The sequence below is a fragment of the Zalophus californianus genome, chromosome 9 (genome assembly GCF_009762305.2).
Source record: "Zalophus californianus isolate mZalCal1 chromosome 9, mZalCal1.pri.v2, whole genome shotgun sequence".
Taxonomy (NCBI): domain Eukaryota; kingdom Metazoa; phylum Chordata; class Mammalia; order Carnivora; family Otariidae; genus Zalophus; species Zalophus californianus.
The window spans coordinates 18161601-18187033 of record NC_045603.1 but is presented as its reverse complement, the minus strand read 5'-3'; the positions used below and the strand labels follow the sequence as shown (position 1 = coordinate 18187033).

The 25433-nt window shown below is 43.7% G+C and overlaps 1 protein-coding gene and 1 pseudogene across 1 annotated transcript in view; both read right to left on the bottom strand.

The window, feature by feature from the left end:
• Positions 1-25433, bottom strand: part of LOC113922529 (putative tetratricopeptide repeat protein 41) — a 69363-nt gene that overhangs the window by 18945 nt on the left and 24985 nt on the right. The window contains exons 7-13 of the mRNA XM_027594519.1: positions 21646-21844; positions 20620-20798; positions 7511-7650; positions 5216-5387; positions 1946-2093; positions 1233-1385; positions 714-755 (exon numbers count right to left, since the gene is read on the bottom strand). Coding sequence (XP_027450320.1) covers positions 714-755; positions 1233-1385; positions 1946-2093; positions 5216-5387; positions 7511-7650; positions 20620-20798; positions 21646-21844 — 1033 coding nt within the window. The remainder of the gene's footprint in view (positions 1-713; positions 756-1232; positions 1386-1945; positions 2094-5215; positions 5388-7510; positions 7651-20619; positions 20799-21645; positions 21845-25433) is intronic.
• LOC113922528 lies at positions 10339-10776 on the bottom strand (annotated as a pseudogene).

The window sequence follows — 25433 nt, the reverse complement described above, 5'->3', positions numbered from 1 at the left end:
CTTCTGTATCTCCCCCCCACAAACACACACACCTCTCACTCTCTATATATCTTCAATTAACTCTGCTTTCACCTCCTGCTGGCTCACAGTTGATTTCCATCCTGCCTGAAGCCAAGGACCCTCTTGGCTGGTCCCGCAAGAACCCCCTCTGGGTCCTTGGCCCCGGCCTGCGTACATCATTATGAATAATTTTTTCTTTAACAGCTTTAACAATGCCTTGGTTGGCAGGGAGCTGAGGAGAGCCTCTGACTTCCTGGCTGGGGAGAGAAGAGTTAGCAAGAAAGCAGAGAGAGAAAGTCTGAGACACTGTAGGCTCTGGCCTGGGGTTGCAGGAGACAGACCAATGGATGTGGCCCTGCAGACAATGGAGCTGAGACCTGCTCAGGAAGTCTCAGGAAGTGAACACAGCTGACCTTTGAACAATGTGGGCGTTGGGGCACTGACCCCTGTGCAGTTGAAAATCCAGTGTCTTTTGACTCCCCCAAAACTTAACTACTAAAACCTACTGTTGACTGAAAGGATTACTGATAACCTATGCAGTCGATTAGCAGAGATCCGTAGGCTCTGGGTTATATACTGTACTCTTACAATAAAGGAAGCTGGGAAAAGACAATGTTATGAAGGAAATCATATGGAAGATAAAAATGCATGTATAGTCCTGTGTGTATTTATGGAAACAAGGCCATATATAAGTGGGCCCATGCAGTGCAAACCTGTGTGGTTCAAGGGTCAGTTGTCCATCTTCCTCACGAGGCCTGGGAGTGATGCAGAGAAACACAACATCATATTCCTTTGTACTTTTCCTACTGCCAAAACCTCTACACAGTTTGTGGGCTAAGAGCTCCTTTCAAATACAATACGGTCAGTGTCCTGACAAATAGACAGGGACACAACTCTCAGGAATGGTGAGCCCCTCAGGTTTCTGAACAAGGCTACAACCAAAGAAGTGAGACACCCCTGATGGCTCAACCCCAGATCTCCCTGCCCCTGGTGTTTTGGGGGAGGGGAAGAAGACACACTATTTGAAATATTTTATAAAAATTTGCCTTAGAGTGCCTGCGTGGCTCTGTCAGTTGAGCATCTGACTCTTGGATTTGGCTCAGGTCAAGATCTCAGGGTTGTGCTCAAGACTCTCTCTCTCCCCCTCTGCCCCTCTGCACCCCACTCATGCTTGCCCTCTCTCGCCTTCTCAAATAAGTAATTTTTTTAAATCTTTTTTTTAAAAAACTTGCCTTTCACTATCTCCTGGTAGAAAAAATAGTAAATCTGCTAAAAATTCCATAATTTCTCCAACTAGGATGTTTTTCTCGCCAAATAAACTTCTCCTGATAGTTAAGCATTCTTGAAATCTCATTTTTGCAAGAGAAGTGTTTCCAGCAACAAACCTGAAAATAAAAGGCATGTGTGTATTTACTGGACATGATAATGTTGGCTACTTCATTGTGCTATCAAAAGTAATTCTTATAAATATCCTTTGTGGTATATAGGAAAATACAGAACAGCAGAGCAGTTTATAATGAGAGAGATTCAAGACCTTCAAAGTGATATATAAGAAGACATGTGAATATCTTTATAAGAAACTAGGCACTATTCTCAACCCCAACACAGTTGACATTTGGGCTGGTAGTATGTTGTGGGGCTGTCCTGTGTACTACCTCATGTCTAGCATCGTCCTGGCCTCTACCCACTAGATGTCAATATCAACCTCTCCAGTCATGACAACCGAAAATGCCTCCAGACATTGCCCAAGGTCCCCTGAGGGGCAGAATCACCCCAGGTTGAGAACCACTGAAGCAGAGATGGAAGTGCCAACATTCGGCATTTCTTCACCCAATCAGTTAGGTGGGAAATGGATTAACAAGTGTGGGTTAGAACATTGATCTTAACAATAAAAGCTAGTACAGAAAACAATAATTTTTCAGGAAAAAAAAAAACACATGTTTACATCAGAACACCTTCAGTGTATTTCATGGTAGCCTGATCACGGGGGCTGTTGTCCAATAAGCTGGAAATTTCAGCAGCACATTCCAAAATGTGATTTTCTTTTAAGTACTTCTCAGTTGCTGACTTTGCCAGGTTGTTCAGCACTCTGCCTGCAGGGAATACATTTTGGCAAAGAAGATGATGCTTAAGGTTTTTTGTTCTACAAAAGAGTTAAGATGTCAATAGGCAGAGCACTTAATATCATTGCTTCATCACCGACAATAACCAGGATTTTTCTTAATAAATCGATGACTGGCCTACATTGCATGGGGACTGGTTTTCATACAATGATTGTGTGTGGACAGCAGTTGCAAGGCCAAAGAGCTAAGACAATGGACTGAAACTGAATTCTGAGACTGTTCTGCAAATAAATAGATCAGAAATTAAGTAAGAACATGGATGTGGTAAAACCAGCCATCACTGTGGTGACCAAGTCCTACCGAAGGCAGCCAGTCTTGCAATAAGAAATAATAAAATGATACAGCCTTACAATAAGAAGCATATGAATAAGCCCCATAAATCCAATTAATAAATCATGAGCTATCCCTAGATACATACTGCCTTGGGAATGGACCTGCTGCGAAGGCCCCACCATTTTGTTCCTTTATTGAGAGTTGTATATTCTGACACTAATACAGACTCCTAAAATGCTGAAAAATGTTTTCTAAGCCATTATCTGTTAGGAAGAGAAAAAGCCATACCAATGTTCCCAGAAGGTGTTAGAACAGCACTGGTAGCAGGAAAGAAAAGCAGATTTGACATCCTGTGCTATGGAATTCAGTTATAAGTATAAAGGATTACAATTACACTTTCCCATGGTCGGTGGTATCTCATTCACTGCCCTGTGCCCACTGCACTCCACCCCACCTCCATCCAGGGCCTCACATCTTACACTTGGGCATCAGATGGGACAGCCATGAATTTGATCTCCCTATGTCCCCTCTTACCCACCATGCAATCCAGGCAAAAAAAGTAATCTCAAAATAGAAACCAAATGATGTCATGCCCACTCTAACTCCATGTAATAGCTTCCCCTCGTGGAGAATAAAATCCAAATTTTTGCCCAAGGCCCAAGGCCCTACACAATTTGGACCCAGCTGCTTCCTGCCCTTTGCTCAGGGAGGCTCTTTCCATTGCCAATACAGGCCAAGACCCTCCCACCTCAGGGCCCCGCACAGGCTGTTCCCTCTGCCAGGACCATATGTCTCAACCAAAGAGGCCTGTGGACCTTTCAGAAGGGGACCCTCCACCTGCCTACACTCTACCTGCATGTTGTTTGTGTCTTTCATTGCATTTATTCCAACCTACAATTATTGTGTGTTGTGTCACCTCCTTTAGAAGACAGAGTTGGTGACTGTCCTGTCCAGAACAGCACCCTGGTGCACAGCAGGTGCTCAGGAAATTGTTCTTGAATGTGTCAGCTCCGGCCAGCCTGGAATCCAAGCCCGTCCCCCTTCACCTGCTTGCTTGGGCCCTGAATCCTAGCCTGACCCTTCTCAGAACACTGGAACTACAGGGAATTCCCATCAAAGTTGCCGCTAAGGACACTGGTCTACCCCCAAGCATCCCTTGCCAGCAGGACCCCACCCCTCCTGCTGGTTTGGACTCCTCAGGGAGCCACATTTATCTGCACCAAGCCACGGTCTGCTCAACTCCACGGAGCTCTGCACTTTAGACTGCCCAGCCGGCTTTGGAAGGCCAGTCTCAGAACCCACCTGAGAGCACCTGTTTCCCACCCTGGTTTCCTCTGCTCACCAAGGTCCCAGCATGCCTATGACCAGCTCTGTCAGCGTTAGGGTGCCTCAGAAGCTACACTCTATATATTGAGGACCATAGCTTCATAAATGTCAACACTAGAAGAGATTCTATACAGTGAGGAGTTACTGCAGACAGGCTTTAGGATCTGATCAGCCTAGCTGGGACTCCTAGCTCCAGACCTGCTGCCTGTGAGAGCTGAAGTAGTTTAAGTTATTCTACCTCTATGAACTTCAGTTTCCTCATCTGTAAAATGAGGGTAGCAATACATACCACATGAGGTATATTCGAGGATAAAAGATCATGAGCATAAAGTGCCTTACACATAATAAGCATTCAACAAATGAGAATTATTACTATAAAAATGGACTTACACATGAGATCTAGCAAGGGTAAAGAGCTTGCCCAAGGTGACCTTTGATCTTATAGGCATGGTAGTAGATTGCAGAAACTGCAGCAGCCCCCCATGCCAACCTGTACCCCATTCCCCTCAGCAATGCCACTCCGCACCTCCTCCCATCAAGAGGTGGAGTCTCGTGCTCTCCCTTTGAATGAAGCCCGGTGACTCATTTTGACCAACTGAATACAGCAGAAGAGGGTGTGTGCCCGGTCTGATCCTAGGTCTGTGCTTCTGCACAGGCTTCTGCTCCTCCCTCTTGGAATCCTGCGAGCCGCCAAGCAAACAGGCCCTGGCCATCCTCCTGGAGGATGAGGAACGTGGGGCCCAGCCACCTGTGTCACCAACCAGACAGCTAAGGGAAGCCCTTGTAGGCCAGCTGATCTCAGGCACTGGCACGAGTCCAGCCTTAATCTGCCGAGCCCACCCTGGACCAGTGGAATCCCCCAGCCAACCCACAGGCCTCTGGGCAATAGTAAGTAGCTATTGTTCAAATGGCTGCCTTTCGGGCTGGCTTGTTATACAACAGGAGCAAATTAACACAGCCATTTAAATACAGCATAAGTCTAGAATCCTTTAGTTTAGCCTGACTGTAAATCAGTGGGTCAAAAATGCTTAATATCTTCATTCAGTAAACTTTCTTTGTCTCTGCACTCTCGGTGGTACCACAGAGCCTCAGGCATCAAATACTGGAGACTAAAAGGAGCGGGCTCCCGTGAGCACTGGACTGCATGCCGGGCACCACCCTGCATGCGCCACGGTCTCCTACGAACACTTCTAGTCTCACAAGGACGCACAACAGGTACTCCTTTCATCCCTCCCTTATAAAAATGTGACCCAGAAAGGTTGAGTCATAGGTCTAAAGGCAAAGAGCCAGTAAGTGGAGAGGTGAGATTTAAACCCAGAACAGCAGGCTTCGGAGTCATGTGACCGGCTGGGCTGTCGCACGAGGAGTGTTTACTGGTCACCCCTCACGTGCCCACCACAAAACTCACACCCACCTTTCTTGGTGGCTGGGACTAGCCCAGGAGCTCGACTCCGAAACACAGGGGTTACCCCCTCTGCACCCCTCTGCCATACCTTTCTGCTTCACGAAGTCCTGGTTGTCTTTCATGTTGCTGGGTGAAAATTCCACCAGGTTGGACCAGGCTTTCTGGAAATACTGGAAGCCCTCCTGAGTCATTCCTATTTCAAGGTAGAGTTCTCCAGTAGTGTTCTGTACTTTGAGAAGCATCTCTGTCAAGGACTGACTCTGTACAAAGTAGAAAGGACACCACTGCTGAGGGGTGGGTCTTAAATGACCTAAGCTGAAGAAATTACAACAGTGGCATACATACAGAATGCATTCATCACAAATAACAAGCTCCTTCCCCTTGAGAATGTTAGGCATCTTTTTTGAAGAAGTTGTTATTGCCAAAATAGTTTTAGGACTTGTCTTTTGGAAGTTCCTTCAGAGCCTAAAGAAAATTCTTTTAGCAGTCTCCATGGTGGCTAGTCCCAAAGCACTGTTGCAAAAATATTTTGACAACAGAATCATAGGATTGATGCCTCCCAGAGGAGCGCGCTGAAGAAGGAAATTTTCTTTGAATGTCTAAGCTCTGGCACGCCTCCTATGAAGCCGTCTTATCCTTTCGTGACCATGTATCTGACAGGCTCTGCTTCATCACTGTTTTGCATGTTGCCAATGTCTTCCAGCTAGATGGGGAGCTCCCTGAGGGCAGAAACTGTGCCTGCCTCACTCACTGCTACCATTCCAACTCCCGATACAGTGCTCAAACTAGGCAAGGCCCTCAGTGAGTGTCAGCCGAGTGGATGAATGAGTGAATGACTAAGTGAATGACTAGAACCAGGCACTCAGTGATTACCTAATTAAATAACTGGTACTCTCCAGACAGACACCTGTCAGTATGAACATCTGGACCTCATGGGAAAAAAAAAAATGGGGAGCGCAGGGGGAAATTCCACAAGCATAATAAAAGAGCAAAGAATCACTGGACTCCACTCCCTGGAAGATGAAAGAGTGGCCAAGATAGCTTAAATCGAGCTGTCTTACTATTTCTAACCTAGGCCTCAGGGACTTCATAAGCCACAGACAGAAATAACAAAATAGCTACCAGGTCTTAAGATCTCACTGTGGGCCACACAGTGTGCGAAGTGCTTTGTATACTTTCTTACTGGACTCTGTTAACAACCCCTTGAGACAGATAAGAGAATCCTCAACAGAGTCAGAGAGATTAAAATTCTCACCAAGGTCACACAGCAGTGAGTGCCAAAGCACTTTAAATCTGGGTCAGCCCGAAAACATCCCATGCTCTATTCACTACTCTGCTGCTGCTTTCTTAGGATATGAAGTATTTGCAAATTCAAATTGATTCACTGATCCATTTATTAGGCACCTGTAGGTTGTAATATGCCGTGGAGGACACAAAAATTGGTAAATAAGCATGGTCTCCACCATGAGGAGACTTGCCATGTTAAGTCTTATTAATCTCTTTAAATAGAATTCTTTCTATAAAGGTGTGTGTTGATGGAGGCAGGGGCGTGTTTTATAAAAATGTGAAGGTCTTTGTTTTAAAATAAAAACAGCTTTGTCTTGGGTTATACTATTCTTGGTCTACAAATGCTACTGAAATCAGTAAAAATTTATAAATTTTTAAAAGGCCAGTTAAATGTCCTCATACACACATAGTTATGTATTGAGTAAAACTTTCATTGTATTCAACAAAGCCAAAACTTAATACTTCAGAAAAAGTAAATCAATATAGAGAAAAGATAATCAACCTTCCCCAACATTTTTGTGAAAATTATAACCATAAAACCATAACCAGGTCCTTAACCTGTCTTTTATTAGTTCATTTCAACCCACTCCTCTAGTCCTTTTTTTGCTTTTTTTTAAAGATTTTATTTATTTATTTGACAGAGAGGCACAGCAAGAGAGGGAACACAAGCAAGGGGAGTGGGAGAGGGAGAAGCAGGCCTCCGGCGGAGCAGGGAGCCCGATGTGGGGCTGGATCCCAGGACCCTGGGATCATGACCTGAGCCGAAGGCAGACACTTAACCAACTGACCCATCCGGGAGCCCCTCCTTTTTTTGCTTGATCAACATTCTTTTTTTCCTCAAAAATCGCACCTCTTGGTATTCATATCTTCAAAAATGGCTCCATCTATCTACTACTTGTTGGCACTAATCTACAGTTTGGGGTATGGATTAAAGTCAGCTTCCTCTCTGATTAACATAATTAATTTAGTATTCATTTTATTATTAATTCCTCTCTTTGTGGATGAAATTATAAAGGAACAAAGATAAATGATATCTGAAAATATCTAACATGAAAGGAATAGCATTTGAAGGATTTAAAGTGATTTCCCACTTTACCTGCACCAGCATGTTCTCGACACTCAAGAACAACTCTTCTGCTTCTCTGGTCTTGCCCATAAGCTTTAGAAATTTTGCAATAAAGAACATTAATCGGCATTTGTCAGTGGTGGTAACCTCAAAAGGCCTGCATTCCAGCACTAGATTGGAAAGAAAGGTAAATAAGCCTAAATAAAGCATATTTGGAAAGGAACAAAGAATACCCATCACTTAATCTTGATACAGGAGTTATAAATACATTATCCTCATTTCAGTATTTCTCTCTCAAGGGATTAGCATTTTGCTTTTTATTAGCACTTACATACATTACCAAGTATTTCAAACAATGACATGAAAAATAACTCGAATGCTTTTAAATAATCTTGCTATGTAAATATTAAAAACCAGACAGTCAAAGGAGCATTTCTATAGCACAGTCCACATACTACTGTAATTTGTATTTGGGGGTGATTTTCAGGTAAGAATAAAAAGGTGTTTAAATTACTTACACAATTCTGCCCTCTGTTGCAACTATCTTGAATTACTGGCTTTACCAGAAGGAACAAAATGTGAAAAGAACCAAATAAGGAACATGCCTTGCCTCTGCGCAAGTGTGTGTGTGTGTGTGTGTGTGTGTGTGTGTGTGTGTATGTTTTACACCCTCTCATACACAAATGAAAATATATAAAAATTTTGAACTTGAAGACCCAATTAAATACATGGTATTGCAAAGTCATCATTTCCAAATTTTTTCCCCAACATTCCAGCATCTGAACTTCTACATTTGACCATTGTTTCATTTCAAAGTATTGCATCTACTTTATTAGACACAAACACATCCAGTGTTCTTCATCTGTTCCATTGCCCCTGCTGTAGGCCACCCAGACACTGACTACGTTCCTGCTTTCTTTCGGCCAACTTTTCCAGTGATCACCATTTGTGCACAGAATAAATATTTATTGAGCATCTACTGTCTGTCAGGCAGCATTCTAGGCTCTCAACACCAAGCACAGCAGATGAGGCTGCATCTCCCAGCATGGGAGAGAGGCCAAGAGGCTCTGAACCATAGCTATAGTGCTTCAAGTCCAAGAGCAAAAACTAAATGAGAGCCAAGGAAGAGACAGCTCTAAAGAGAGTCCAAGACTCTCATCCACAGCGGCCATCCAAGCAAAGGGACCTAAGGTGGGCATAAGAACTGAGGGGTCAGGGCGCCCGGGTGGCTCAGTCGGTTAAGTGTCTGCCTTCGGCTCAGGTCATGATCTCGGGGTCCTGGGATCGAGCCCCACATAGGGCTCTCTGCTCAGCGGGGAGCCTGCTTCTCCCTCTCCCTCTGCCTCTGCTTATGCTCTCTTGCTCTCTCTCAAATAAATAAAATCTAAAAAATAAAAAAGAACTGAGGGGTCAGTCCAAGCAACAAAGGAATCTAAGAACTATAAGCAGCTGCTTAGAGCAGGCAGGCCAAGGGTGGTCTGGACAAATAGCTGAGGGATGGGCCCCTGCTTGGGGGAGAGGGGGCGGGGGGAGGAGTTGCAAATTCCACGAGTATTATTGGGTCCAGATTCCTGTCAAGGGCTCAGGTTGGAATGGACAATATCCATTCACTATGTTTAATACTCAATTCAACAATCTCATGTGCTCCAACAAAACTTCATTCATGAATCCTTCCTGCCACTGACCACATTCCTCATGTTCATTCCCTTAGCACCAACATGTAGTTTGAATGGACAAGAAAATAATTTTTCTCATGATAAAACTAATATGTGTACATTACAGAAAAACTGAAAAATATAGAAAAGTACAAAGAAAAATAAAAACCACTCATAATAGCATCATTCAAAGATATCCTGCATTCACATATTGCTGTATGTACCTCTGATCTTTTGCATGCACCCACATTCATATCTTTTTAAAATAAGATTGGGATCATCCTACATTATGTTTATCTTTTTTAAGTTAACGGTCCTTTTATACTGGGGAAGGAAAAAAAAAAAGACTAGCATTTACAACTTGGAATGGCCATAAATTGCAATTTCTTGAACAGCAGTGTCGATGGTTGTGCTCAAGTCCACAGCCACAGCCTACTCTGTTGGCTCCAAGTCAGGCTTCACAAAGTTTTGACAACAGTCCACAGATGCTCCCTTGATAAAGGTTTCTTTTTAAAAATCTGTGTGAATGGTGACAGCCTGACACCCATTTTGCTCTAGTACAACATGGACAACGCTAAACCAACACACGCAGCATGCCACAAGGATGCGTGTCGTTGCCACCATGGGTGGGGGCACCGGGAAGTATGAGAGGGCCGTCCTGCTAAGGGGGGGAGGGGCGCTATGTCTAGACAGTTTCTCCTTCACCTGTTTTTTGCACAGCATCCTGAGGTAAACCAAATTTTAAATGTTTGTTTTCAGTAAACCGGCTATGGCAATTTATACTAACAAATTGAACTAGAACCCATTTGACTAGGTTTTAAATTTGTTTTTCCATTTTTTGTTTTTAATACAAATGCCTGACCAGGCTCCCTTGTCAAGCCACATGCAGGAAAGACTGGCCATGGCCAGCCCAATGTATTAATCACTAGCCAATGGGACTGCAAGTAGTCCACGAAGTGCTTCCTTATCCTTAAGGTAGTATAAGTGTTTCTATCATAAAACTGACGTGTAGTTTGATCTTTAGGGGACAGGACCACCAACCCATACATGCAGATTTTGTGCATGTGGACAGAAGGTACTTTTGACGTTCAGTTTTGTTATATAGAAACAGAATGAGTAAATGAACTTTTTTTTTTTTTTGCAAGAGGTAAAAGATGCAATTTGATTCTTCTAGAGGGGGGGAAAGGAGTTGAAAGTAGGTCCTCATTCTGTAGTCATCATCTGTACAAATTCTTCATAGCTGACTTGTCAATCTCCATCAATACCTGCTTCTCTGATCATTTCATCTTCTTCATCTGTTTTTCTCCTAACTTGATCATGAATGACATAGCTCCGTCGTGCTGACGTAACCAGTGCCATCCTTGTCAAAGACTCAGAATGCCTTGCGAATTTCTTCTTCACTGTGGCTTTCGTTTTTCTAGCCATCATAGTCAGAAATTCTGGGAAGTCAATGGTGCCATTGCCATCAGCATCCACCTCGTTGATCATATCCTGTAATTCGGCTTCTGTTGGGTTCTGGCCCAGTGACCTCATGACAGTTCCAAGTTCCTTTGTTGGGACAGTGCCATCGCCATCTTTGCCAAATAAGGAGAAAGCTTCCTTGAGTTCAGCAGTCTATTCTTTGGTCAGCTGATCAGCCATGGTGTGAGCAAAGGGAGGAAGCACAGAGGAAGCAAGGTTGGAGGGGGCGTGGGGCTGGCACCAGCACAGGGGCTGTGTGGGCAGGGGTGTCCCCTCAGCACTGTGACACCGCCATCACCCTACCGAGTAAGGGCACCCTGCCACCAGGCTCCCAGCACCACTCCACGTTATGTTTAATACCTGCTTCTTCACTTCCATATTCAACAAATATTTATGTGTCAGCAATGTGCTAGATATCGAATATATACTAAACACAATATTCATGGCTCCTGCCCTCATTGAGCTTATAGTCTATCAAAAAATATATTGTATTATGAATATTTTTCCATATCTTTAAAAATTGAGGACACATGTACTTACCATTGGTCTGTATTCCATTTTACAGATTACCTTTAGTCAATTTTTCACTATATATTAAATTTTTTTATTTACATACAATTTTTATTTAATATTTATTAAATGTTATTTAGTGAGAATCCCTGGCAGAAATCTTTTTAAACATCCCTGATTATTTCCTTAGAGCAACTGTTAAATTGAATAAGCCACAGGATATTAATATTTTTAAGACTTTGAATATATATTGCCAAATTGCTCCCCAGAAAGACTGTCCCAATATAAACTCTTACTGTAGCATATAAAAGTACCTATTTCCCCACACCTTTACCAACATTTTTATTTTTATTTTTTATTTTATTTTTTTAGATTTCTTTTTTCTTATTTTTAAGTAATCTCTACACCCAACGTGGGGCTCCAACTTCCAGCCCTGAGAGCAAGAGTCACATGCTCTACCAAATGAGCCAGTCAGATGCCCCCATTATTTAATGTCTCTAAAATTCACTACCAAAAAAATCATTGCACATCTGGTATCTGAAAAACAGCATCTTGATTTAATTTGCATTTCTTTGATTACTAGTGAAACAGAATATAGTAATATATTTATTAAAAACATGTTCATCAACTCTAAGATGCCATCAACTGCAAGATGCATCCCTATTTCAGAAATGTTAAGTTTGGGGCAAGCCTACTTCTTAGAACCAATGAAATCCAGTATTTATTCTTTAGTGAACTCATTCCTCTAACAACCACTTCCAGGGCACTTTGAGTACCTGCTGTGGGCCAGGCACTGTCCTGGGTGCAGGAGATAAAGGATGAGCCCAAACAGACCTGGACCCTGCCAGCTGGGCTGTCAGAATGGCGAGGAAGATAGATTATCACAGAATCATACAAATGAATATAAATTCAAACATGAAAAGAACCACGGAAGAGTTGGTGATATGAACTGTGGAAGGTTTCACCATAGAAATGACAATTGAGCTGAGAGTTTAAAAAAGAGTAGAAAGTATTGAGGCAAAATGAGGGAGAGACAGTGTGGGAATTCTGGACAGAGGAAGAGCACATGCAAAGGCTCTGGGCAGGAAAAAGCAAGGTGCTTAGAGAACTGAAAGATGGGGACTGAAGAGCAGAGAGAGCAAGGTGTTTGGTTCCAGATCAGGGTGGAGACATAGGAAGGGGCCATTCAGCAGCCACACCATGCCTGGTGCTGCTGCAGGCACTGGGAATACAGCAATGAACATGAGAGACAGAGTCCTTCTTTCATGGAACTTACATTCCAGCAGCTGGGAGGGTCAGAGGGCAACAGGGAGCAGAGATAGACAAAAAAAAAAAAAAAAAAAAAAAAGAAGAAGAAGAAGAAGAAACAAACAAACAAGACAAAATCAGGTAGAGGTGAAAAGTATGCAAAGAATTAAAACCCGTTGACAAGAGAGAGAATGACTAGGTATAACAGCAGACTGGGGAGGCCACTCTGAGAAAGTGACACTTCGGCTGAGATCTAAATAACTAGAAAGAACTGGTACTATTAAAATATGAGTGGGAAGAACATTCCTGGCAAAGGGAACAGCTGGTGCCTGAATGTACTTCAAGGACAGAAAGAAGGCCAGAGGGGCTGGCATCTAGAGGCCAGGAGGAAGAATCTTATAAAATGACACTACATAGGCATGCAGGGGTCAGATTATACAAAGGATTGTAAATTAAGCTGAGGAGTTCACATTTTAGTATAAGTGCAAACAGCAAGTCTCTGGAATGATCTTAATCTGGAAAGTGACATAATCCGGTCTACATTCATAAAAGTTCATTCTGGCTACTAAGCAGACAGTAGACTTTATTGGGGAAAAGAATGAAAGTAGGAAAGCCAGTTAGGAGGCTGTGATGATGGGCCAGGTGAGAGGTGATGGTGGTGAGGCTCACTAGAGTGAGGCCAGTGACAAGCTGAGGTTAGGATGTTCCCTCTCACCACTCCTATTCAACATCACAGTGGGAGTCCTAGCTAGCGCAATAAGAAAAGGAAATAAACGGTGTACATATATTGGGAAGGAAGAAATAAAACTGTTTCTGTTCACAAATGATAGGCTTATCTATGTAGAAAATCCCGAAGAATCGACAAAAAACTCCTAGAACTAATAAGCAATTATAACAAGGTTACAGGATACAAGGTTAATATACAAAAGCCAGGGGCGCCTGGGTGGCTCAGTCGTTGGGCATCTGCCTTCGGCTCGGGTCGTGATCCCAGGGTTCTGGGATCGGGCCCCACGTCGGGCTCTCTGCTCGATGGGAGGCCTCTTTCTCCCTCTCCTATCCCCCTGCTTGTGTTCCTGCTCTTGCTATCTCTCTGTCAAATAAATAATTTTTTAAAAAAATACCTTAAAAATATATATATATAAAAGCCAATTGCTTTCCTATATACTGGCAATGAACAATCAGAATTGGAAATTTAAAACATGATACCATTTATAATACCCCAGAAATGAGAAGCTTAGGCACAAATCTAGCAGAATATGTACTTGATCTATATGCAGAGAACCACAAAACTCTGATGAAGGATATCAAAGAATATCTAAATAAACTGAGAGAGGTTCTGGGTTGATGGACTGGAAAACTCAACATTGTTTAGATGCTTGACCTATAGATTCAATGCAATCCCAGTAAAAATCTTCCATAGATGTCCAACCAATCTTTGACAAAGTATTAAAGACAATTCAATGGAGAAAGTCTTATTGATAAATTATTCTGGAACAAGTGAACATTCATATGCAAAAAAAATGAATCTAGACATTACACCTTTTACAAAACACTTAGTCAAAATGGATCATAGCCCTAAATATAAAATGAAATACTATAAAAGTTTTAGAAGGAAATAGAAAAAAAACCTATGTGACCTTGTGTTTTGGTGATGATCTATTAAATACAACGCAAAAAGCACAACACATGAAAGAAAATACTGATTAAGTTAGACCTTATTAAAATTAAAAACTTGTGCTCTATGAAAGATACCATTAAGTGAATGGGAAGACAAGCCTCAGATTGGGAGAAAATATTTATAAAATATACATCGGATAAAGGACATCTATCCAAGAGAACTCTAAAAATTCAACAATACGATATGTAAAGATACTCAACATTATTTGTCCTTAGGGAATTGCAAATTAAAACAAGAAGATATCACAGCAACCTATTAGAATGGCTAATATAAAAATTAAAAAAACAACAACAATACTAAATGCCAGTGAGGACAGAGAACAACAGAAACTTTCATGCATTGTTGGTGGGAATGCAAAATGGAATGTTCCCTTTGGAAGGCAGTTTGGCAGTTTCTTAACAAAGCTAAATAAACATAGTCATACCACACATTTAGACAATCAGGCTTCTAGGTATTTACCCAACTGATTTAAAAACTTGCATGCAAATGTTTACAGCAGCTTTACTCATAATCATCAAAAGCTGGAAGTAACCAAAATGTCCTTCAATAAGCAAGGGGATAAACTGGCATATTCATACATTGGAATATTATTCAGCAATAAAAATAAATGAGATACCAAGCAATAAAAAGATATGGAGGCAGCTTAAATGCGTATTACTGATCTTCACAACTGCGTGCGGCAGCTCTGACAGCTTAAAGAAGGACATTGGTGGTGGAGGTGGACAAGGGGACAAGTTTGGGAAACATTTACGCAGTAAAAAATGTCAGGACTCGGTGATGAAATGTATTTGGGGGGGCGGCGTATAGGACAGAAAAGTGTCAAGGATTACTCCAACATGGCAAACTGAGAGTTCCTGGAAGAGAACCTGATTTTAGGGCGATGTTGTGAGTTCAGTCTTAGAGGTGTTGGGTCTGAGCAGCTTTGGAGACATCATCTAAGTGGACAGTTAAGTTGGTGGTTGGATATATGGATCTCTGGCTCAGAGGATAAATGTGGCTAGAGAAATAAATGTGGGAATCATGTGTACAGGGACAATCACTGAAGCCACAGACATTCATAATGTGCTTAGGATGAAATTAGACATGAGAAGGAAAGAACCATAAGGAACTCAAACACTTAGAAGCCAGGTAGAAGAAGGGGAATTAACAAAAGAGACAGAAAGGGAGGAGCCAGAGAGATGGAAGATGAACCAGGGGAGTGTGTGTCAGCAAAGTCAAGAGACCAAAATGTTTGGAAGAGAAGGGAACCATCAAAAATACACATGGACACTAAGAAGTAAAGTCAGACAAGAACTGAAAATGTTCTTTGGATGGCCTGCTCATGATCTTGCCTATTTTTATTGAAGTGCTTGTTATTTTCTTATTTAAGAGCATTTTACTTACTAAAAATATCAATCCTTCGCCTGCCATGTATGTTAGAAATATTTTTCCCAGTTATCACTGCTCTTGTAACTGTGTTTCTAATTTTCTGAGTTGTGTTGTTTTGTTTTACATGTAGTAATTTCATGTGTTTAGACAGATTTACCAATTATTTTCTTTGTGATTTACTCTTTTGCTTTCTTGCTTAGACTCACTGACATTTTCTTACAGCTTTTTTAATATAAAATTTCATTTCTTTACTCTTAACTCTAATTGTTCTGGAGTATATTCTGGTGTAATGGTTCAGATAACTTAACTTTACCAAATAATGAACCATTATCACAGCACCATATATTCCATGATCCTCCTTATCTGAAAAATTTCTATCACTTTTATTTATTTATTTATTTATTTATTTATTTATTTATTTGAGGGGGAGAGAGAGAGAGAGCGAGCATGAGCCAGGGGAGGGGCCAAGGGAAAGGTAGGCTCCCCACCAAGCAGGGAGCCCAACGTGGGGCTCAATCCCAGGACCTCGGGGATCATGACCTGATCCCAAGGAAGATGCTTAACCGACTGAGCCACCCAGGTGCCCCTAATTTTTTATATTTATAGCTGAGTCTATAGCTGAGCCTTCTATTTCATTCCACTGAGCTATTTTTGCTCCCAGTAGTATTTTTTAAATTATTATAGCTTCATAACATGTTTAAATAAGTTGATATTCAAATTGTTCTCATTTTTTTAAACTCTTACTCTCCGATATTTTTTCTCCAAAAACTTTAAAATCATTTTGAAAATTTAGAAATGTTTTAATCACACTGGGATTACATTTAGAATTGTTTTATATACATAAGTCAATTGTGGAAGAACTGATAACTTTACAACCTTGAGTTGCCCCATCCAAGAATATGGTATATCTGCCTATATACTAGAATTTTATTTTCTATAATTCTAAAGCTGTTTTATAAAAATAAAGATCCTACACATTCTTGTTATTTATTCTTAGATATTTCATATTTTCTGTGGCCCTTGAAAATTGCATCTTTTGTTCTTTTAATTTTTCTGTAGAGCTATTTTTAACAGGGCTCCTGGATGGCTCCATCAGTTAAGTGTCTGCCTTCAGCTCAGGTCATGATCCTGGGATCCTGGGATTGAGCCCTGAGTTGGGCTCCCTGCTCCGCAGGGAGCCTGCTTCTCCCTCTCCCTCTGCCCCTCCCCCTGCTTATTCTCTCTCTCCCTCTCTCTCTCTCTCTCTCTGTCAAATAAATAAAAATCTCTAAAAATTTTTTAAATAAAATAAAATTGTTTTTAATAAACCATTTTGTTCCATTTATCTAAAATATTTAGAAGTTTCCAAAGGTATCAAGGGCAAAACATCATATGTTAGTTATGAAAAGCGGATACTGTCTCATTTACTACAACCTTCAGGCAAGATCCTGTACTGTAATGCATTTACCTTTGCTCTAGTAAGAAAGGCTGCCCCTTAAAAGCAAAATGATTCTCCCCAACCCACCACGTCTGCCACCTGGAGGGTAGCCAGTCATCCGTCAAGATGGAGCCATGCTGGGACCCATCCTTCTGCCACATCTGTTTATAGTCTGTCTCTTCTGGTGTTTGACTTAGTCTAAAAGTGCAAGTGCAGCCAGAAATGGATTTTCTTCACTTTGATGTGGCCTAGGACTCCAGTCAAAACCAAGCTTATCATGTCACAGATAATCTATAAAAATTGGCCCATCCCCATCGAAGTTGTCCTGTAGGCTCCAAGTCCTCCCTACTGGCCATCAGTCAGAGATGTAACTTGCCCAGACGCATCCCGCCAGGAGGGGCAAACCCAGGCGGCAAGTGGGCAGGCAGGAAGCACTTGGGGAGAAGCGATTTTCAGACACAGAACTGAGCATCTTTTCCACCAACCTAACAAGTTAGGGTTCTGGTTCTCATCACAGCCACCAGGGGGCGCCAAACCACAGAGTCCGGCAGCTGGCGCCCTAAGCCGGGCGGGGCATGCGTTCGGGTCCTGAGCTGGAGCACAGCCCCTGGAGCAGGAAGAGACCTCACACACTCCTCCCCTCCCCCGCCTACTCCCCCGTCAGGCAGATGAGCCTGCGCAGGCTCTCTTGTACCTGTTCTTCAGGGTCGTCACTCCCCCCCGACTCACGGTCCTCAAACGTGCTGTCCCCTCAGCCCTTTGTCCCACGAGCTCTCACTCATCCTCCAAGTCTCAGATGAAATGTCACTTCGTCAAGGTCCTGCTCCAGGCTCCGTGCCACCACGGTGTCCCGCTCCTTCCGGCTGAACTTCTCAGGAGTGTCTGTTTTACACTCCACCATCCGCTCCAACAAGGCAGGAACCCTGTCTGTCCTGTGGGCTGCGGCACCAACTCAGCAAACACTGCTGAATTGATTCAGGGCATTAGTGGTAAACATTTACAAGCCCGCCCGTCCAGACCTCTTTATTAGAAGGGAGGGCAGGGCTGAATTGGCAAAGCAACCCCGGTCACTGCAGACGATAAAACAGGATTTCTCAAAAACCCCTTTGAAAGAACATTCCAGTTTAAGGGTCTTGTCTCCATCAGCACCCTAGGAGGATCCATTGCCTCTGGGCTGTGTGTGGCTACATAAGCACGGTAGGAAAAACAATGTTTGGGGGGCCCGGACAGCCAACCAGACCACTGGAATGCCTCCTGGGACTATTATACAGGATTCCCGCTATCTTGCAGGAATGTTCCAATGAATCTTCTATTGCTTTGGTAACAAGTCATTGGTCTTGTGACTTCTACATTCAGCAATCCAAAAGGGGGAAAAGTGAACCTACACAGTCCCGGAGGGACTTCAGGAAGCCCCCCACAAACCGCCCCCCCCAGATGGCCATGAGCTGACTCTGCCAGCCAAGGTGGAGATTAAGACATGAAGGCAGACAGCAGCAACGCGCAGGGTGACTTGATCACAGCTTTGCTTTATGAAGAACTGATCAGACAGAGGGAACGAGGGTCTGGAGGCCAGGACAGAGAGGATGTGAGAGGCTGGATGGAAGTAAAATCTACAGGACTGGGCTGTGACGGGATGTGAGGGATGAGGGGTGAGGAAGATGGAAGGTGTCAAAGGCAGTGATGGAGGCCAGGACTCCCTGCTAAGGAGCCCCCCAGGGCCCAGAGTGAGCCGAGACTAACCAGCAGATAATCATACGAACAGCATGTTTGCAGTATCACAGAGAGCCCTACCGATTCTCCAGCCTAATTCAAAGGGACACATTCTGAATTAGGCTCATTTACATCCAGAAAATCCTTACATACTGAAATGTTAGGTGATTTCCTCCCACTGTCAGCCCCCAGCCCCCAGCCCTTTCCATCACCATAACAACCACGTTATGACAAGCAGCATGGCATCATCAGGAAGGACACTCACCCCCACCCAGAGATCTCATCTTCTGTAGGTTAGCTGCCAGCTTCCTATGACACACAGTGCTCTCCCCGCACCATCTCCCGCCCCCTATCTCCTTCCCACACTCTACATCCCTAAGCACCGATACAATTCCAAATGCATCCTGGCTTTATTCAACACACTGGAATCCTCAGAGTATCGCTTGGGTCCTACCACTCGGAGGATTAGTGAATTGAAGAAATTCCAAAATTACATAATTCATACATGGTAGTAAGAATATCGACAGGGTGCCTGGGGGGGCTCAGTCAGTTAAGCATCTGACTCTTGATTTTGGCTCAGGTCATGATCTCAGGGTCAAGAGACTGAGCCCTGCATCAGGCTCCGTGCTCAGCATGGAGTCAGCTTGAGATTCTCTCTCCTTTGCCCTCTGCCCCTCCCTCCACCTGTGTGTGCTCTCTCTCTCTCTCTCATCTCTCAAGTAAATAAATAAATAAAATATTTTTTTTAAAAAAAGAATACAGGTAAAGACTACATGGCTAAGGACTCAAAGGGATGCAGGAACAACATAGTCCAAATCCATCCCTAACTATCTGGGACATCTTGGGCAACTTACTTCACCTCTCTGAGACTCAGTTTCCTTAGTTTCAACCAAGATATTAGTCGTACTATAGAGATTTTATTAGAATTAAACAAAATACATATCAAGTATTTAACTTAGAGCCTGGCACATGACAAATGCTCAGAATCTGTTCTTATGATCACTAGGTGGTAAAACCATGGGAGCAAGGCTTCAGTTTTGAACTAGTTTTGAATGAGTTGGCCTCGTTCACCGATATATCAGCAGCGCCCAGTGAGTCCAGGGCCCAGGGAAGGTGCGCAGTTACTATTTGTTGAAAGAATGAATGAATGTTATTACTGTTTTAAGAAGCCAGGAAATACAGGGAGAAAGAGACGCAGGCAAGGGGGCCTACTATGGAGAACAAAGGGAAGAAACACTGACCAGAGTGCTGTCCAAATCCAAGCCATTAGGCAGCACGTCAAAGGACAGCTGTTCCAACTCAGATGGGGGCCCTCCTTGACAATAATTGTGTGTCTCCAGGATGGAGTGAGGGGCCCCGGGGGGCGGGGGGAGTTGGGGCACTGTGAGCAGACAGAGGGAGCACAGAAAGCAGCATAAGTGCGGAGGGAACATCTGAAATGATTCAGGGCTTGCATCTATTTCGTTTGAACTGTCAGCTGGTCACTTGGGAAAGCCGTCGATGGAGCAACAACAGTGCCCGTGGCCCTCGGGAAGCGGGGCACATGTGCAGACGCTCCAAAAGGAGGTCAAGTCTGGAACTACAGAAGGCGGAGGAAGATGCTAGGAATGCGGTTGAGGCCCTGAGAAAATAGAGGAAGAATGTGAGGGATGGAGCCTCGGAAAACAGCCACAGCAAGGGAGAAAGAGGAGCCATCTCAAAACTAACACTTTTCCGGGGCTCGGTCGTTAGGCGTCTGCCTCTGGCTCAGGTCATGGTCCCGGGGTCCTGGGATCAAGCCCCGCATCGGGCTCCCTGCTCTGCGGGAAGCCTGCTTCTCCCTCTCCGCTCCCCCTGCTTGTGTTCCCTGTCTCATTGTCTCTGTCTCTGTCAAATGAATAAGTAAAATATTAAAAAAAAAAAAAAAACCAAAACCCTAATGCTTTTTCTCGATTTCCTATCTCTGGAAACTGTTGGCTTAAGTGGTAGGTAGGAGTGCTCAGAGAGCTCTGCTGGAATGACCAGAATTCTGTGGGGAAACAGGAGAATAGTAACTCTTGGCCACGTTACATCCCAGCAAAACAGACTATTCCACCATAGCGACTCACTGTACCTGAGAGGGTATGTCTCTTCTTCACTTTATGGCACTTATCAGCTTTAATCTTGGCCACTGTGAATAAATAGGCCCCAGCAGCATCGTATCCAACTTCTGACAACACATTCCAGTAGTGGATGAGGTGCAGCCCTGTCCAGAAGCTTGGGTTTTGGATCTTTGATATAAAATCTGTGATACTTGCAACACAAAGAATTAATGTAAGTCATTTTAGTATTTCGTGTCTTGAAGGAAGCTATTCTTCCGTTTGCCCCATTCCATCAGCCTATTCATAAACTCCTTAACTACTATGACTTTGGTAGGTCACCAGATAAATGTGAGCCTGTCACTCTTAAGGAGTCAAAGCCATTGCCACTTATCTGTCCATGAGGCCGCCTCCTCCAGGCAGGCTCCCCGAATCCACCACACAGAGCAAGCCCCTCCCTCTCCCAAGCTTGCTAGCTCTGAGTCTCTGCTCTAGTGAAGCACTGAGCCCCATGTGTAGCTCTTCTCTGGCTCCACATGCTCCCTGCTAGATAGAGCTGCGTCTCATTCCCACCTGCATCCCCAGGGCCTACAAGAGCTGGGATTCAGAGTGAGTCAATGATACATGTTTGCCAAGGGGTACATAAGAGGACAAGAAGGAAGGTGGGGGGCGGGGGACAGAGAGGAGTAGAGAGGAGGGAAAAGAAAGAAAGGGAAGGCAGGGTCCAGCAGGAGAATGTGGTCAGTCCTTTATCCTAGCCCATCTACAAGCCCTCCTGTCTCTGTAATCCTCCAAACTTTGACAGGAATCCCCGTGGAGTCAAGAAGGGCAGGCAAGGGAACACTCTGAGAGCCAGATGATCAAACAGAGCGACACTAGGAATCCGTCAGCCACAGAAGCGGATGCCAAATGAGGGGCCCATCCGAAGGAATGAACAGGTGGTTGACCAAGTAAGTGAATGAATGTGCCCTGCTTAAGGGAAACGTGGGCATGTCAGCGCAGTGCTTAGCAAAGGAAGGAGATCTGCTCGAATGCCACCGTATAGAAAGAACAAGCCTTACCTGGGGCTTGAGAGGAAGCTGCACAAGTCCCCCCAGGAGCCGCTCATTTTCATGTGCCACGGCAGCTCCTCATACACTCTCCAGAAAACTGTCTGCCGTTGGAAGAAACGGACTAAGACTCGGTGGAAATGTGTTTTCCTGTGATTCGTTGGGTTCTGAAAGGTATATGGACTGCTTTCTCTGACAGGAGTGAGCACACCTATTGACAAATCAATTACAGTGGAATGCATCTGACTTCTTAGTATATGAGAACACTATAGCAGATAACAGCTCTGTGGCCATAATTAGATACAATAAACAGGGAGCTTGGAAAAAACCCTGAAATGTTAAAAATGTATCTTCTTATAAGTCCACCCGAATTTACCAAAGAATTAGTTACAGTTATGATCACCGACCCAGATTTTGAAAAGCTAGGGAGCATGCTCATTTTTCAGGCTCTCTTCCCCTTCCCCCAAGAAATGTGTGTAAGCTACTTTTTTCTACTTTAAATATACATCATGGTTGCCACCCACATAAGCACTTTCAAATATGTGAGGACATGAGGTTTGGAGAAGTAAGTCTGCACCTGGGTCTCATAGAGGCCAAGGGGAAGCTGAGCAAACTAATGACAAATTGGACACTACTGCCAAGATTACTATATTTTTCACTGCCAGAGAAGTGATTCCAACAGATCATACTACCCAGAAACGAGCTTCTTAAAAACAAAAGGGTATTGTTGCATTAAAAGTTTAGAGATACTCATCCTTGAAAGGCAAAATGGAAGTATTTTAAATATTCTGCTTGAAGCTTTTTCTCCAAGATGAATCATTCTGCTGGATGGCCCACCAAGCCCAGCTCTTCACAAGAGCCGTAATAGAAGGGGAGCCCATTGTTCAAATAACTGTTCTGCATTTCCATTGGAATGAATTCCAGGTTCTCTACGTGCTTGGAGAGACTTCATGCTAGCTGGTGGCATGTAGAGTGATTCAGAAACCCACGGAAGAAGAAGGAAACTCCCCTCTTCCACTGGGCAAGGCAAGGGCAATTTTGTGCGTCATAAATAGGGAAGGGGGTTGGGGAATGAGAGAGAAAGAGAACTGGAACAAATATCACCCTGCATCCCAGATTTAGAGTATTAAACACAATGCTTGAAGTGCACAGAACACTGTCATAGAAAACAGAGTTTATCTTTTTACGAAATAACCTTGTGAGATATGAAAGGATATGAAAATCTGTGATTTTCCCATGTAATTTTACATGTCAACTTTACTGGACGAAGGGATGCCCAGAGGGCTGGTTGGGTATTATTTCAGGGTGTGTCTGTGAGGGTGTTTCTGGAAGAGATTCTCATCTGAACCGGTAGATGGAGTAAAAATCGCCCTCACCAAGGCAGATGGGCATCATCCAATCTGCTGAGGGCCAGAATAGAAAAAAGGCAGAGGAAGGCGAGCTCATTCTCTGCTGGAGCTGGAATCTCTGACTTCTCAGCACTTCGAGTTCTCGGACCTTTAGACTCAGACTAGAACTTACAGCATTGGCTCCCCTGGTTCTCAGGCCTTGGACTTGGACTGGAACTCTACCAGCTTCCTACCAACTCTACCAACTCTACCAGCTTCCTACCAACTCTACCAACTCTACCAGCTTCCTACCAACTCTACCAACTCTACCAGCTTTCTACCAACTCTACCAACTCTACCAGCTTTCTACCAACTCTACCAACTCTACCAGCTTTCTACCAACTCTACCAGCTTTCTACCAACTCTACCAACTCTACCAGCTTTCTACCAACTCTACTAACTCTACCAGCTTTCTACCAACTCCACCAACTCTACCAGCTTTCCTGGGCCTCCGGCTTGTAGACAGCAAGATCCTGGGGCTTCCCAATCTCCATAATCACATAAGCCAAACGCTCACAATCTTTTTCTAGAGATCTGTATAGAGATATATAGAGATAGAGACCTAATCCTATTGGTCTTGTTTCTCTGGAGAACCCTGGCTAATCCAATCCCCATATGACAAACAAAGCTACTTAAACTCAGAGGGACCAGGTGGCTGGCCTCTGGCCAGCCCATGATTGAAGAAGATTCAAACCTTCTGACTCAATTCCAGTGCTCCTCCAATTGCATGAGATGTGAGGAATGGCTTGACCATGGCATCATCCGTACATACCAAGTTCAGTACAATCATCACAGACAGACTGATTGGCTGACATTTCTGTAGTGTTGTTCTCTCTCATGACAGGCTATATTATGCTGTGTGGACAGACGACCCCAAAATCTCAGTGGCTTAAAACAGCAAAGGTTTATCATGCCATCACATGTTGGCTGGACCTCCAAATCCAGGTCTGCTCACTCTGGGACTGAGAGACCAGCAGCCATCTGAACATTGCCAGGAGCCACGTACAACCATTGGACAGAACTGGTCACAAGATGCCACCCAATAAAGGGACTGGGAAGTGCTTCCCATGGTGGGTGGAGGGGCTGGAAATATTGGCAATTGGCTGTCATGGCCACCACAGTGGTTATCACTGTGCCAGATACTATATTAAGTACCTTACATTAAGCATATTTAACATTTTTAATACGCTCAAGGTAAATACTGTGATTATCCCCATTTTGAAGGTGAGAAACTGAGTCTTAGAAAGTGAAGCACCTTTCACAGGGTCATGCCAATTCTGTCAGATTCTAAAGTCCTTGCTCTTAACAAGAAATTGTTTATAATAGAAGCCATGGTGATTGTCGGTAAGAAAGAAGGTAGACTCTGCCAAACAGCATACAGGCCTGGGAGTGAGGGAAAGACAGTGAAATGAGGCTGCTCCTCTACCATGACCACAGCATCACCTGCAGGTAGCTCATAACTCTTCTCCTGTGCTCAGATCTCCAGATTCTGATTCCACTGCAGGCAAACACTAGAGACTGACATTTAGTATTGGCTCTCAAAACAACGGATATGGAAGCTTCTAGAAACAGCAGGGCCAAAAAACCAACTGTCAGGAACAGCTGTGCATTCATTCAGCAAAATCATCTATTGAATGGGGACACCTGGGTGGCTCAGTCAGTTAAGCATCTACCTTTGGCTCAGGTCCTGATCCCAGGGTCCTGGGATCGAGCCCCGCATCAGACTTCTTGCTCAGTGGGGAGCCTTCTCCCTCTCCCTCTGACCCTCCCCCTGCTCATGCCCTCTCTCTCAAATAAATAAGTAAAAAAAAAATCTTTAAAAAACAAAACATCTATCGAATGTAACTGGAGTAGGGCCCAGGGAATTCAGACCTGCTTAAAGGTATCTGATGAAATGGAAGAATCCTTAGACCAACAGAATTCAAGACCACCAGGTGATTTGCATGGGTCATTTGGGGAAAGATGGTAGATAAAAGGCCACAGGGCAGACAGATGAGTCAAACAAAGGGAGAATTCATAATGGCTAACATTTCTCAAGAATTTACTACAGGCCAAACCTACTCTAAGTACTTGTAATTACATGAATTAGTGATTGAATGCTTGCTTACTAGTAATAATGCTCTGAGGTTGGTTCACTTACTATTTTACAGAAGAGGAACCTGAGTACAGAGTGATGAAATGATGTAGCCAAGTCTTCAGCTAGAAAGTGGGAAAGCCAAGACTCTCCCCCAATCTAGCATCAGGACCCCACTTTCACCCATTATGCTACGCTGACTCCTTCTGCTCAACAATTGCTGCAAAATGGGCTTCATAGACTGGGTTTTCGAGCTTTTACAGGGTGAGGGGTTCTAAGAAGAAAAGGAAGGGGCTCTTTCCAGGAAGGGCTCCCTGAGATCCTGAGGAAGGACAGAG